The sequence below is a fragment of the Neophocaena asiaeorientalis genome, unplaced genomic scaffold (genome assembly GCF_003031525.2).
Source record: "Neophocaena asiaeorientalis asiaeorientalis breed wild unplaced genomic scaffold, Neophocaena_asiaeorientalis_V1.1 scaffold78, whole genome shotgun sequence".
Classification (NCBI taxonomy): Eukaryota; Metazoa; Chordata; class Mammalia; order Artiodactyla; family Phocoenidae; genus Neophocaena; species Neophocaena asiaeorientalis.
In genome coordinates this window covers 20,061,455-20,076,121 of record NW_020175018.1, presented here as the reverse complement: position 1 = coordinate 20,076,121, position 14,667 = coordinate 20,061,455, and the positions used below count along the sequence as shown (strand labels likewise).

General features: G+C 51.5%; 1 protein-coding gene across 2 annotated transcripts; it reads left to right on the top strand.

Annotated features, from left to right (window-relative positions):
• The first annotated feature begins 481 nt into the window (after positions 1–481).
• DPH7 (diphthamide biosynthesis 7) lies at positions 482–14,227 on the top strand. Of its 2 annotated transcripts, XM_024762497.1 has the most exons (9): positions 1,545–1,674; positions 2,220–2,307; positions 3,751–3,845; positions 4,226–4,398; positions 7,868–7,937; positions 8,043–8,108; positions 8,341–8,513; positions 12,389–12,489; positions 13,694–14,067. In XM_024762497.1, the coding sequence occupies exons 1-9, from the start codon at positions 1,667–1,669 to the stop codon at positions 13,916–13,918; spliced, it is 999 nt and encodes a 332-aa protein (XP_024618265.1). In that variant the 5' UTR covers positions 1,545–1,666; the 3' UTR covers positions 13,919–14,067. The 2 variants fall into 2 exon arrangements, with proteins under 2 accessions (XP_024618264.1, XP_024618265.1); XM_024762496.1 differs by lacking the exon at positions 12,389–12,489 and adding an exon at positions 482–789 and having other exon boundaries at positions 1,541–1,674; positions 7,868–8,108; positions 13,694–14,227.
• The last annotated feature ends 440 nt before the right edge of the window (positions 14,228–14,667 follow it).

The following is a 14,667-nucleotide window of genomic DNA, read 5'->3' as shown; positions in this document are numbered from 1 at the left end:
TCTCCATGCCTTCTGTCCACCTTCCCGTCCACCACCCGTGCTCGGGGCCCTGTGGCGGACCCTGTCTCCTTTCTCTGCTGTCCAGTCAGGCACATGTGCGCCCACCGGTGCGCCGCGCTTACTGCCCTATGGGCAGCTCCTTGGGGGTGGACATGACCAGGGAGATGGAGGGCAGCCCAGGCCCAGCCCTTTTGGGTCAGACCCTGGACTCTGCTCCCTGGACGCCCAGGCCCCTTGCACACCCCACCTCCATGCCGCGCTCTCCTCTGCTCCCCCTTCAGAGCCCAGCTCGCCCGTGACTCTGTGCTGGACGCTCGGCCGTCCCCTCCCAGGCCCGCGTCTCGCCGCCACAGCAGAGGGCGCGCCGTGGCACGTGGGGCCAGTCGAGGCTCGCCGGCCGGCAGGGGGCGTGAGATCTCTGCCTCCCGCTGGCGTCCACGGGGGCCGGAAGTCCCTCCCCGGAAGGAGTCATGGGGACGACGGCGGAAGTGGGAGAAGTACCGCCCCTTGGGCTGTGCATCTTCTTGTCGCCGCGGGCCCGGGGACCGTGCTGTCAGCCTGGCTTCCTCACTTCTCCGCCGCCCGCTGTCCGCCACCCCGGTCGCCGCCGCGTCCTTATCCGAATGCTGGGCGGCCGGCAGTCGCGTCCGGCTGTTGCAGGCGGTGGACACGGAGCACACCGTGGACTCGGTGGAGTGGTGCCCGCTGGAGGGCTGCAGGCACTTGCTGGCGTGCGGCACCTACCAGCTGCGGAAGCCGGAGGACCAGCCCGCCGACCCGGAGAGCAAGGTGCGCGGGGCCATCGTGGCCTAGGGAGGTCTTCACCGTGGGTTTGCAGGTCTGCGATCTCAGGTGGCATTTCCCGAGCACCTAAAGCCCCAGCCTCGAACTCCTCTCTCAAGAAGGGCGAGAAAAGGCTCTTGAGAGGCAGAGCCGACCACAGGCTTTGAGATCTCTGTGATCTGCTGCGGGGGAGGCTGAAAGGGAAAAGTCTTGTGTGGAGTCGTTCAGGAGGTGTGGATGCGACCTTGGCCTTGTGGCCAGAATGTAGGTTAGAGACAGGGCATCCTGAAAGCGGGATGTCGTCTCTCTGCAGGCGTCGTCAAGGTTATGGATGAAGTCTAGAGCAAAGAGAAAATGGGATTTCATAGGAGCTGTACGTAATCTGTTGAAGGCATCTAGCTATGCAGATCCAAAGCAGGATACTTTTAAGAGTGAACAGTGGCACCGGAGCAACAGGCCTAAGCCAGGACTCTCCCGGGCAAACTGTGTCCTGTGGGGACCCTAACTGTAGCTCCTGCCTATTGGCCCGTTTAGAAGGAGCATCCCATCCTGGGTCCAGCAGGGTTTATCCACCTACTCACTAATCACGTACAAGAGAAGAGACGTTTCTCCAGCTCAGAAAATCATCATCAATGCTGCTTCCAGGCAGAGGTCCGGAGTCTTGGCAAACCTCTTCTTTCCCTCAGTCCCTTTCCCATCCCTTGGGTTCCTCAGTATTTATTAAGGTAATCAGAGAACACATTTGCATTTTTTGTAGAGTGGACTGGATGTTGATGCGCCTCCAATTCGTTTGGGTCGTCTCTACCTGTATAGTTTCAATGAGGACAGCTCTCCTTGCCCCCTGGTTGAGGTCCAAAGAAGAGATACTTCGGCGATCCTGGACATGAAATGGTACAACTTTGATAACCGTTCCCCTTGTTTGGAATTTGTCATGAGTACCTAATTGTTTGGTCAGAGGAGCCTGATGCCTGACAGCATTCAACAGGACGGGGAAGTGTCTGAAGTTTGGGTTCATTTCTTTACTGCGCTGTCCTGCCTGCCTGTTGGCACTTGGAGGATGCTGTAGACTTGGGGCTCGTTTCCTTTTTCAGTTTCCAAGCCCTACAGGTACTGTCAGTCTGGGAAGTGAGGCTAGTTTTCTGCTTCCTAAGCTGAATGATCTTGTTGGAACAGAACTGTAGGCTCCAACCTGGTTTTGGAGCTGAAATAAATACACTTATTTATTTATGGCCGTGCTACGCGGCTTGTGGGATCTTAGTTCCCCGAACAGGGATCGAACCTGGGCCCTTGGCAGTGAAAGCGCAGAGTTCTAACCACTGGACCGCCAGGGAATTCCCTGGAGCTGCAATGTAAACAATGAGTTACCGGGGCGCATAGTGTTCCCCTGTACTCCGGCACATCCTGTGCTGTGACCGGCACGTGCGTTATCTCCTCAGGTGCCACATCGCGGTGGCCGGCCATGCGCTCTTGGGAGTGGCAGATGCTTCTGGGTCCATAGAGCTACTCCGCCTGGTGCGATCCGAGGTCAGTGACTGGGGCCAGGCTTAGTGGAGGGTGGAAGGAACCTGGATGGAGGGGGTTTGGGAGGGAGGCTGTGCTGATACAAACATTTTTCTAGGATAGTTTCTGTTCAACGGTGAACTTTACCATAAAACATTCCAAGGTATCACACGGTCTATTTTGAGTTATTGGGTTCTGTATCTAACTCCAAGGGGAGGACACCTTGTGTGTCATCAGCAGAGGGGCTGTCGGTGGACCTGAAAGTCCTGTAAGGAAAGCCTGGGCCAGCGTCCTGTGTTGATGATGCTGGGGCTAAGAAGAGCAGCGCATTTACTGGGTAAAAGTGGTGTTTCTCATTGATAATTAGGGGAGCACGTGTTTCCTACATGTATTTTCCCAAGCATCTGACAGTGATCCTGTACCGTGCATTTGTAAAATGACCACTTGTTGGGGGAGGGAGGGGACAGGGAAGGCATATAGTGGGTTGAAGGAAACAGCCCACAAGACCGTGCCCTTTCTGTGGGGGACCCACTCTAATGTAGGTGCTGCAAGTGGGACTGGAGCAGAGGTCCAGCTGGCCTTGCATTCACAGCACCTGAGGGCTTGTATAGCAAGGTCCTTGCTTCAGGCCAGCTGAGAGCAGCAGCCCTGTCTTAGGAAAGAGGGAAGAAATATCTGAGGAGGATATCTAGAACCAGAGCTGGAGGCAGGAACAGGTAAACCCAAGAGAGGATACAGCTGCTGGAACCCTGTTGATGGAGTTGAGCGCTGTCTAGGTTGCTTAGATAGTAAAACTTAGACCTCAGAAAAGAGAAACAGCATTTTAATGGCAAGCTGTGGCTTCTGAAAGAGAATCAGAGGAAAGTTCTCCTTATCTCTGTCCCTGGAGGCCTGGGCAGTGGGGAACCCGCACCAGCAGTGCTCCCTGGAGCCTGCAGTAGTCTCCAGGAGGGCTTGGACAGCGACGGGTCTGAGAAGCAGAGACCTGCTTCCCCTGGGGTCACATGTGTGGGAAAGTCCTCCTTCAGGTATGAGTGCTTCTGGAGGGCCTGGGCCGTCTGCAGTGTCCTCAGGCTCTTTTTCTTTTTTTTTTTTTTAATTTATTTTTTGGCTGCGTTGGGTCTTCGTTGCTGCGAGCACGCTTCTCGTTGCGGTGGCTTGTCTTTATTGCAGAGCGAGGGCTTTAGGTGCGCAGGCTCAGTAGTTGTGGCGCATGGGCTTAGTTGCTCCACGGCATGTGGGATCTTCCCGGACCAGGGCTCGAACCTGTGTCCCTTGCATTGGCAGGTGGATTCTTAACCACTCTGCCACCAGGGAAGTCCCTGTCCTCAGGTTCTGCTGTGAGTGAGTGACTGACACACTTTGTTCACCGAGTAGATGAGGGAAGCATGGCATACCCAAGCCAGGAGAATAGTCTCCTCAGGGTTCCGGGGCTGTTCCTCTCTGATGGCGTTCTTTTCTCTCCAGCAGAACTCTCACACACTACAGCCGTTCTCCCACTTTGCCCTGGAAAAGCAGTGTCTGGCCTTGTCCTTGGACTGGTCCACTGGGAAAGCCGGAAGGTGAGGGCCAGCGGTGACGGGCCTGAGTCTTTCCTCTGAGGGTCCCTTCGTATTTTCATGCAAGAGAGAAGGAAAGCCACCTTGTGCTAGCCTTGATTGCGGCTCCCCAAGCCTGGGAGAATTACTGCCGGTCCTCACCTAAAAAGAGTGTTTTCATCAGGGGAAGCTGACCCTGGTTTATTTTGACAAGCTACTGGCAGCTTCGGTCTCTGCCCAGGCAAGCCTCTTAAGAAGCGTGTCCCCGTACCAGGTCCTGGAGAACCTCTCTGTGACAGGTCTTTGGGCCCTAAAGCGTCACTGGTTGGGAGCCAGAAGAGGCGATGAGTTTGGGTCAGTGGATGTATTTCATCCAGATTTCCCCACTGCTTCCCTGTGTCCAGGGCCAGTGACCAGCCCTTGAAGATCATTGGCAGCGACTCCAGCGGGCAGCTCCATCTCCTGCAGGCGCACCAGGCAGGGCCAGGAATGCAGGCTGTGGGCACGTGGCAGGCCCATCACTTGGAGGCCTGGGTTGCTGCTTTCGATTACTGGCAGACGGAAGTCGTGTATTCAGGTCGGTACTCCTCCGCTGGGCGCCCCTCTCTGGAGATTGGCTGAGGAGGCACGGGCCAGGGGCGTGATTCTGGCCACGTTGGGATCTCAAAGAGCTTTTTGGAGAGTCTGTTTTCTGGGGCAAAAGCTGTAGTTGGTGCTCACTTAGCTGCTCCTCGGAGCGTGAAGTGCAGCTTGCTGCAGGCACTGCAGGGTCTCGGGTGGCAGTGCCCCCGCGTTGGAGCTGCCCCCGGGAGCCGCCGCCCCCGCCCTCGCTCTGAGTGTTGGATGCTTCTCACACTCGGAGATCCAGTCGGAACTCCTTGCTCTCCACCTGGTACTTTGGGTCCAGTAGTGACTCGTCATGCATTTCAGGCTTGTCTGTTCCCTTTTGGAGTAGTTGATCTTCCTAGGGAAGGGGAAGCGTGAGAGAGAGAGGGTTGACTTCCTGGTACTGAGAGCGGTGTGTATGCAGTGGGATGCTGACGTGGGAACGAGGTCGTTCAGGTCAGCTCCTTTCACGCTCACAGCAGGGGAGGGCATGGGTCTCTGAGAGAAGACAGAAGAGGAGCTGCTGAATTTGCAGAGGCAAGAAACCATCTGCACCCGTATCCCTTTCTGCGTCCAGTTGCTGGTATTGTTCTGAGCTCCAGGGCGAGATGGGGAGGCCAGGGCTGCAGGGCTGTGCTGCTGGCCTGTCAGGATGCTGCGCCCCCAGAAGCTCCTGCTGAGGCCCTGAGGGACAGCTGTGGTGCCCAGTCCAGGGAGCACATCAGCCTCGTCTTGGCCTCTCAGCGGTGTTCACATGCCCGACCCCTCGCTCCCCGCACATTCTTTTCCCTGGGTCATCAACGCCATGCCATCTGGACTCTCCCCTTCTTTCTCTGGCTTCTCTTCCTTCTGCTTTGTGGGCTCCTTTCCCTCCTCACCAAAGGGTTCACCGTCCTCTGACCTCTGTGTGGATCTTCCTCTCGCTCCGCATTGCTGCTCTCCTGACTTCAGTTACTGTGTCTCTTCCACAAACACTGTGTTTAACCAGACCTTGTTTCCTGAGCTTTTCTGCATTGTCTTGCCAGCACTGCAGCGCTCGTCACTCCGCGGGTCTCCAGCTGAGCCCCATACTCCCTGTGTTGCCCTGTCACATACCTGCGCCTGCCTGATGTCCCGGCCCCAGGACAAGGTCTGCTCACCCAAATCACACATCTCTGTCCGCTCACTGCTCCTCTGAGTCTGTGTCTTGTTGGTTTTCTCTTCTTCTTTTCAAAAATTAATCAATCAATTGATTAATTTTTTAGGCCACGCTGTGCAGCCTACGGGATCTTAATTCCCTGACCAGGGATCGAACCTGAGCCCGCTGCACTGGAAGCGTAGATTCTTAACCACTGGGCTGCCAGGGAAGTCCCGCTCATCCTGATTATGATTTTGTGTTTAATGCTTCTTTTCCCCTGAGAGAGGATCCTTTCTGGAGTTTTTGCTGTCACACCCTTGAACAGACTCAGGGAGAACGATAAAGATTTAATTTTTTGAGCTCTCATTTGTAGATTAGTTCTTCTATCTTGAGGCTTAGCTAATTCAGAGCAAGGGTGTAGTAGGACGGTGATTTAATAATTTAACACCAATTCATTCATCCAACAAGCATCTACTGAGCACCTACTACGTGCCAAGCACTGTCCTAGGGGTTCAGGAGGCATCCGTGAGCAAGAGACAACAGTCCCTGCTTTCATCGCACTTTCGTCGCTTGTGGGGAGATGGACAGTGAACGCTAGGCATACTATGCGCTGCAGGTGGCAAGGGCTTTGGGAAGAAGAAAGCTAGGACAGGCTGAGGGCATCAGGTGCTGCAAGCAGGTACAGATTGTCGCATTATAGAGACTGGTGTGTTCAGAGTAGCGAGTGGCCAGTACGGCCAGAATGACATGAGTGAGCAGTAGGATAGAGAAGGCAAGGTCAGGAGTCACAGAGACAGGGCACGGGGCCTTGCAGGCCGCAGGGGGGCCTTGGGCTTTTGCTCGGAGTAGAATGAAGCCATTGTAGGATATTGAACAGAGGAATGACATTTTCCGACTTACATTTTAAAATTTAAGAGGATCTGGGACTTCCCTGGTTAAGAACCTGCCTGCCGATGCAGGGGACACGGGTTCGAGCCCTGGTCCGGGAAGATCCCACATGCCGCAGAACAACTAAGCCCGTGTGCCATAACTACTGAGCCCGTGCACCTGGAGCCCCTGCTCCGCAACAAGAGAGGCTACCACAATGAGAAGCCCGCGCACCGCAATGAAGAGTAGCCCCCGCTCGCCGCAACTAGAGAAAGCCTGCACACAGCAACGAAGACCCAACGCAGCCAAAAAAATAATAATAATAATAAATAAATTTTAAAAATAAATTAAAAAAAACATTTAAGAGGCTCCCTTCAGCTAATATGTTGAGTATAGATTGCAAGGGGGTGAGGGTATAGGCTGGAGACCTGCCACGCAGGTGAGGCAGGAGTGACTCAGGCTAAGGTGGGAGCAGTGCAGAGGAGGACAAGTGGGAAGACTGCTTGGTGTGAAGGTCGATCAACAGGATTTCCTGGTGGAGCAAATGTGGAGTGTGAGAGAAAGAGGAGAGACCGCTGTGTAAAGAAGCCACACCGGTTCTCTTCACAGGTTTGCCACAGAATGGCAGCTTGTATTTGAGACTCACACACAGGCTCAGTGCCTGGATGGACTGACTCTGCTGACCCACCTTGTCATAGATCATGTTCATCCCACATCCGTTTTGTCTGATATAGGGATCTGTAGTGTTTTATGGTGGATGGGTGGCTGGGTGGGTGGATGGTGGATGGGTGGGTGGGTGGATGGTAGATGATGGACGGATGGAGTTTCAGGCAGACATGGTTGTTCTTTTGCTCCTTTTTGTCCTCTCTGTAGGTCTTCCTCTTCAGTGTTTCTTCCCTTTTCCCTCGAGATACCATGACATTCTATCTTGATGTTGCTTTTCTTCAAAGACTGGTTGTGGGTCAGGGCACCAGCTCCCGTGTTCTTTCTATCCTTTCAGTTTCCCCCAAACAAGCACAGGGCTCTTTTACTGTAAGGTTACAAAGGGCATTTCTCTTTAAAACACATGGCGGTGTGTCAAAGGTTCCAGAACCTTACAGAGCCTCCCTGTCTGATGCCTCCTGCACGCAGGTCTGTTCGGAGCACTTCGACGGGGCCACTCTGGTTCCTGGCATCAGGAGCCCGAAGGGCTGAGTCTTGTGTGACCTGGTCATTCTGCCCCCATAGGTCTGCCCTTTTCCTACGGGCGTAGCCTTTGTCTTTCCCTTCTTCCCTGCAGGTGTCTGAAGACACGGTTACAGCACAGGGGTGACTGTTTCTGGGGCTCCCCTGCCTGTGGCAGCCTGAAAACCGAGAAAAGCCACCTGTGGGAATTTCCTCACAGACATAAACCCAGTCCCTGAGAAACAGCCATCAGTGCCCTTCCTCATCAGTGGCTGTTTCTGTCTCCATGCAGGTGGGGACGATGGCCTTCTGAAAGGCTGGGACACCAGGACCCCTGGCACATCCGTGTTCACGAGCAGGAGGTACGTCACCGAGGGGCCAGTGCTCGGCTTGGGGGGCCAGCCCTCCCTGCCCGCGGGCGGAGCAGCGCTGCCGGGCTTCTGCTTAGGCTCACCCTTCGCTCTCAGACACTCCATGGGCGTGTGCAGCATCCAGAGCAGCCCCCATTGCGAGAACATCTTGGCCACGGGAAGGTGAGCCCCCTAGGGTCCGTGCACATGGGTTCCTCCTGCACCATCGCTTCCTTCCCTCCTGTTGGCCACTGTGATGCTCGACTGGGCCAACTCTCCACCCAGAGCGCGGGCGTCGGGGTTTGGGAAAGGAACCGGGTCCTGGAGGGGAAGTGGGCCGGGTCTTCCGGGAGGTGACCCCTGCTGCCCCGGGGCCTTGCTTTCCTGCACGCTCTCTGCGGTCGATGGGTTTTAGCTACGACGAGCACGTTCTTCTCTGGGACACTCGGAGCATGAAGGAGCCGTTGGCGGACATGCCCGTGCAGGGCGGGGTGTGGAGGCTCAAGTGGCACCCTTTCCACTCCCACCTGCTCCTGGCAGCGTGTATGCATGGTGGCTTTACGATCTTCAGCTGCCAAAAGGCCATAGGTGAGTGGGGGGCCTGGGGCGGGGCTCCCAGTTTCCTGCCTCCTTTTGCTCCACCAAGCTCTTCTGCAGCCTCCACGCGTCCCCAGGGTCTCCCCCTAGGCCTTGCCATGATTTGTAAGTCTGCCGACTTCAGAATCTCGGTTTCAAGCGTGCTGCTCTCTAACCGTGGTTCTTCCCTGACCATCTCAATTATTTTGGTACCTTCTGCATTCAGCAGTCTGCTGGCCCTATTGGGACCTCTCCACCAGAGGTGTTAACCACTGGTCGCTTTCATAACCATCCTTGTCCCACCTTCTGCCAAGTCTTCCTGCTTGCGGACAGCGTAGGCTCCATGGCCTTGTGTTCCAAACATCGTTAAACTCTTCCCCTTGCTCCTTCATCATACTCTCTGGGCAGAATCCAGCACTGGTAAACCCCAGTCTGCTTATGCCTGAGCCACAGAACGTGGCTGGAGGGAAACAGCCACGCAGCGTGATCTCACCTCAAGTTTATGCTACTGTGGGTCCCTTGTCAGGCAAACCTTGACCTTTCTGTAGCCAGTGATTCTTCACTGTCAGGACTGTTCCACGTTTTCTTTTCTTAAACCCCCACCCCCTGCGCTCCCCGCCTCACGCATCCCTCGTGATCTCCCATCCCCCTCCTCTGTACAAACAAGGGATTATAGGTGCCTCCCATCATGGTTCCAAGGTCAGTGTCCCCTGTACTGGCTGTTCTCAAGGGCTTCGTCTTCTGAATCTTCAGTCCTCCGTCTACTGCATCATTTCTGTTTATCACATGAATGTGCTCTGACAGTTCTCGCTGTTAAACAAGTTGCAAACTTTCTTCTTTCTAAGCATAGGATTTACAGTGATCAGTTGCCCTCTAGGCTCTGCTTTCACTGCATCCCATCAGTTGCTGTTTTTGCTTGCTTGTTTTTGTTTTTTTTTAATTTTTTTTTTTTTTTGGCTGCATTTGTTGCTGCGTGCGGCCTTTCTCTAGTTGCGGCGAGCGGGGGCTACCCTTCGTTGCAGTGCGCGGGCTTCTCATTGCGGTGGCTTCTCTTGTTGCGGAGCACAGGCTCTAGGCATGCAGGCTTCAGTAGCTGCAGCACGCGGGCTCAGTGTTTGTGGCACATGGGCCCTAGGGTGCATGGGCTCAGTAGTTGTGGTGCATGGGCTCAAGAGCGCAGGCTCAGTAGTTGTGGCACATGGGCTTAGCTGCTCCACGGCATGTGGGATCTTCCCGGACCAGGGCTCGAACCCGGGTCCCCTGCACTGGCAGACGGATTCCCAACCACTGCACCACCAGGGAAGCCCTATTCCTGACCTTGATAGGGTCCCTGCTGGTTCCCATTTGGTTTGATGATATATAAGGACTAATGTGTGTGCTTAGTATTCATCAATCCATGTTTTCATGAGTATTTTTTTAAATCAGGAATTGCTGATTTTTTTGTTAAATGCTTTTATAATATCTATTGAACTGTATTATTTTTCTCCTTAGATATCTTAATATGGTAAATTTTGTTTATGGATTTCCTTATATGGAATATATTCCTGGAGTAAATCCCACTTGCTTATGGTTTTGTTTTATTTTAGTTGTCAAAAACTTTTTTTGAGGTATAGTTGATTTACAGTATTTTGTTTTATGTATACAATATACTGGTTAACAGTTTTTAAAGGTTATATTCTGTTTATAGTTATTATAAAATATTGATTATATTCCCTGTGCTGTACAATATACCCTTTTCTTGTTTTTGTTTTGTTTTTTTGGCCACAGCATGTGGGATCTTAGTTCCTCAACCAGGGATCGAACCCATGCCCCCTGCAGTGGAAGCACAGAGTCCTTACCCACTGGACTGCCAGGGAAGTCCCTGTACAATATATCCTTGTAGTGTATTTATTTTATACATAATAGTTTGTACTTTTAAATCCCCTACCTCTATCTTGCCCCTCCCCCCTCCCTCCCCTTACTGGTAACCACTAGTTTGTTCTCTACATCTGTTTCTTTTTTGTTACATTCACTAGTTGTTTTATAGTTTAGATTCTACATATAAGTGATATCATATAGTATTTGTCTTTCTTTGACCTATTTCACTAAGCATAATACCCTTCAGGTCCATCCATGTTGCAGATGGCAAAATTTCATTCCTTTTTATGGCTGAGTAATATTCCGCTGTATATATACATCACATCTTATTTATCCATTCATTTGTTGATGGACTCTTAGGTTGCTTCCATATCTTGGCAGTTGTAAATAATGCTGCTATGAGCATTGGGGTGCATATATCTTTTTGAATTTTTTCATTTTCTTCAGATAGGTACCCAGCAGTGGCATTGCCAGATCATGCAGTAGTTAGTTTTATTTTGTTTCTTGAGGAACCTCCATACTGTTTTCCGCAGTGGCTACAGCAATTTACACTCCCACCAACGGTGTAGGAGGGTTCCCTTTTCTCCACATCCTCACTGACATTTGCTATTTGTGGTCTTTTGATGATGGCCATTCTGACAGGTGTGAGGTTATATGTCATTGGGGTTTTTATTGGCGTTCCTCTGGTGATTGGTTATGTTGAGCGTCCTTCCACGTGCCTTTCAGCCATCTGTGTGTCTTTGGAAGGTGTGTTGTTTTCCAGCGCGGTACGGGGCTCTGGCGGCACCTTATTGGGGACTTGCATTAACGTGCAAAGGAGACACAGACTTTCTTCTGTGCTATTTAGCAGCATTATGTGTGGTTCACGTGAGAATCAAAAGTGTGAAAATTTTTCTTCATTTTCTCTTGAACAATTTATATGCCATTTGGATTATCTTTTCATTCAAGATTTGGTAAAAAAAAAAATCTCCTGTGAGACTATCTGGGCCTGATGTATTTTTGAATGATGGTTCTGTGTTAACTTTCTCTATATTTTTCTATGGAAGTTGGTTGTTTATGCTATATGTCTCTACTGGGGTCAATTTTGTTTTCTTTTTTTTTTTTTTTTTTGGCCACGCCAGGCGGCATGCAGGATCTTCCACGCCCCCTGCAGTGGAAGTGTGAAGTCTTAACCACTGGACCACCAGGGAAGGCCTGGGGTCAATTTTGGTGAACCGTATTTTCCTAGGCAGCTATTCATTTCATCTACATTTTGAAATTTATTTGCCCAAAGATGTGTAAAGTTACTTTGATTTAAAAAAAAAAATTTCTTCTCTAATAGTTATTTCCCCTTTACCATGTTTTACTTTGTATACTTATGCAAGTATACAATATTTTTTATGTCTTTTTCCTTAATTAGGTTAGTTAGTAGCATGTATATTTTACTTCTTTTAAAGAAGCAGGGTTTTACTTTTTTATTATAGTCTGGTGGTTTCTGTTCTCCACCTCATCAACCTCTCCTTTTATCTTTGTTGTTTCTCTCCTTGTGCCTCCTGTGTTCTTTTTCTAGCATTTTGAGTTGGGACTACAATTCACTTATCTTTATTACTTTGTATTGAGTGTTTTTATGTCTGAATTTTTCTCTGATTTAAGCACATTGTTAGGTTCTGATATGTAGTAATTTCACTTTCATTTTTATGAAGAAATTCTATGGCTTGAGTTTGTACTTCCCCTTTTACCCAAGTGTGGTTTAGTAGAAGGTTCTAAAATTTGTAGGTGGAAGCAGTTTTTCGTATTACGACCACATTATTGTTTGTTTTATTGCGCTGTGATCAGAGTGTTGCTTGTACTGTTTCTACTTTATAGTACTTTTCGACTTCTTGTTGCCCAGTGTGGTTGTTCAGTTCATGCTACACACGCACCTGAGTAGTGGATGTGCTGTTGCTGTGTGGTATTACTGTGTGGTAGGAAGGCTGCTGTGTCCACCTGGGCCACGAGCGGGTGCTGCCACTGGTTGGATGTACGGCTACAGTGCGCCTTTATTGTCCCAGTGACCCTCGCCTCCCGGTACCCCAGCGTGCACACCATGGAGCGGGAGGTCTCCTGGAAGCTTCCTTCGGTGGTGATGCCAGGGCGCCTCTCTGCTCTCAGGGTAAGCTTGGTGTCCAGCTTCTCTGCTCTCAGGGTAAGCTTGGTGTCCAGCTCCTCTCTCGAGCCGCCTCTGCTCAGGCAAAGCCCTGGGTTATGGAGAAGGATCTCCAGGGCCCTGGTTGTATCATTGGTGTGTTTCCTGATGCCAGCTGCAGGCTTTCCGCATCACTGCTTATTCTAGTCGTGATTCAGATTCCGATCACAATTCAGAGTGCAGTGGCACTGATCCCTGCACTTGGGAGGTGGCAGTGGCATCCAGGCTAAGTGAAGACTGAATGGCCGGCCACTGGGCCTTCCGGCTGGTGACAGTTTTCTAAGCCCGCATCTCCAGCTCACTGGCCACTAGTTTTCTGAGGCTGCTCTTGCCAGCCTCGGCCTTGCCCTGGACCCTTGACCATCTCAGGTTTGGTGACACCTCATCATTTCTTTTTCTGGTCGCATATTACTTTCACACTTTCTCAGCCATGTTCTGTCCAGAATAAGGCCGGGCCTTTGCCCGTCCTGCCCTCTGTCTTCAGAGTTGCCATAGCAACTCACCATAAGGAAAGCTGCTCACGCTTCAACTCTTCAGTGAGTTACTCCCTGTCCAAGCTCAAGTCCAAACTCTCTAATGCAGCACGCCGAGCTCTGCATCACGGGACCCTTCTGACGTGTCGCCAGTTCCTGATGACACATCAGCCACGTCCACTCGTGTGGTTCCTCACACATGCCAGGGTCTTTCCACCTCTGTACTTTACACGTACTGTTCCCTTTATTTCTTCTCATACACCCCTTTCGCTCCGTTTGGCTCACTCGTTTGTCCTTTGCTTTTAAGTCTTAACGAGAAGCTTCTGCTGAGTCCTAAGGGTTCAGGTTTGGGTTCGGGTTCGGGTTAGCTCTGTAGGGTTATGGCACAGGTTAGGGTTAGGGTACAGGTTAGGGTACGGGTTAGGGTTAGGGTACACGTTAGGGTTAGCTCTGTAGGGTTAGGGTATGGGTTAGCTCTGTAGTGCAGGCTGACTCCTCTCTCAGGAACAGAGTGCATTCCCTGCAGGATGCTGATCTGTGCTTCTCTGCTTGTCTGTCCGCATCTTGATAGTCCTCTGCGTGACACACAGTGGTTGCTCTTGGCACATCGTCTCGCTTTGAGGGTGGGTAGGGCCATCGGGTGGGGATGATGAGATCAACCCTGGGTAAGTTTCCCATGTCCTCCTGTCTCACTCCAGAGGAGAATCAGGAAGTGTTCCCAGTCACTCTGTCCTACACCTTGCCCAACTCGCTGGTGTATGGAGTCGACTGGTCCTGGCTCTACTTCCGCCGCTTGCCGCAGACCCGTCCATCATTCTGCTTGGGGTCCTCTCCTGGCAGCGACCTGGGAGCCAGAACAGCAGACCCAGTCTATACCCTCAAAGTTGCGGCCCAGTCGCCAGCACCCTGTTTTGAGCGTCTAGCTGATGCTGATGGAGAGGGTGGTACCAAACACCAGAGTGGAGGCAAGCTGAAGAGTCCTCTCCAGCCCCTTGCAGAGGAGAAGAGCGGTGGCCGGCTGCATGCCTCGGGGATCGAGATCTGTGACTGTGACCAGCACCTGGAGGCAGCCACCTCTGACGCCAGCCTTCTAGCCACTTGCTCCTTTTATGATCATGTTCTTCACCTCTGGAAGTGGGAGAACAGCTGAGCTAGGGAAGTTACTTGGTTTGACATCATAAAGACCATTTCCACCAATAAAACCAAGAGTATGTCTTTATCTTTTCTGAGAATGAAGTGTCCTCAGACCATCTCACTGAGATTCTGGCTGCACGCAGGTTTTCTGTATAGGGCTCAGTGCATCTCATGGAATCTCCAGGTAGGCAGTCAGAAAAGCTGCTGGCCTCTTAAATAAGCCTTATCTGCTGGGGCCCTTCAAAATGGTGATTCTGTGGCAGCAGGGGGCAGGGTGTGGGTGGGGCATGGTTCCCAGCTCTGTCTTGTCAGTTTCCTGTGTTTCTGACTTTCAGTTCTTCATACTTATTTAAGCAACTGTTTGTATTAACTAAAAGGAGTGGCTTTTTTTTCTTAAGCTACTTTAAAACACCAGAAGTAGTTTTATATGAACATTAAAAAAAGCTCACGTCATGGCACCAGAAGTGCTTGTATAGCCTCCTGTGCAGAGAAGCAAAAGGAAGTGTATACACGTTCTGAGTTGCTTTAGCATGTCATA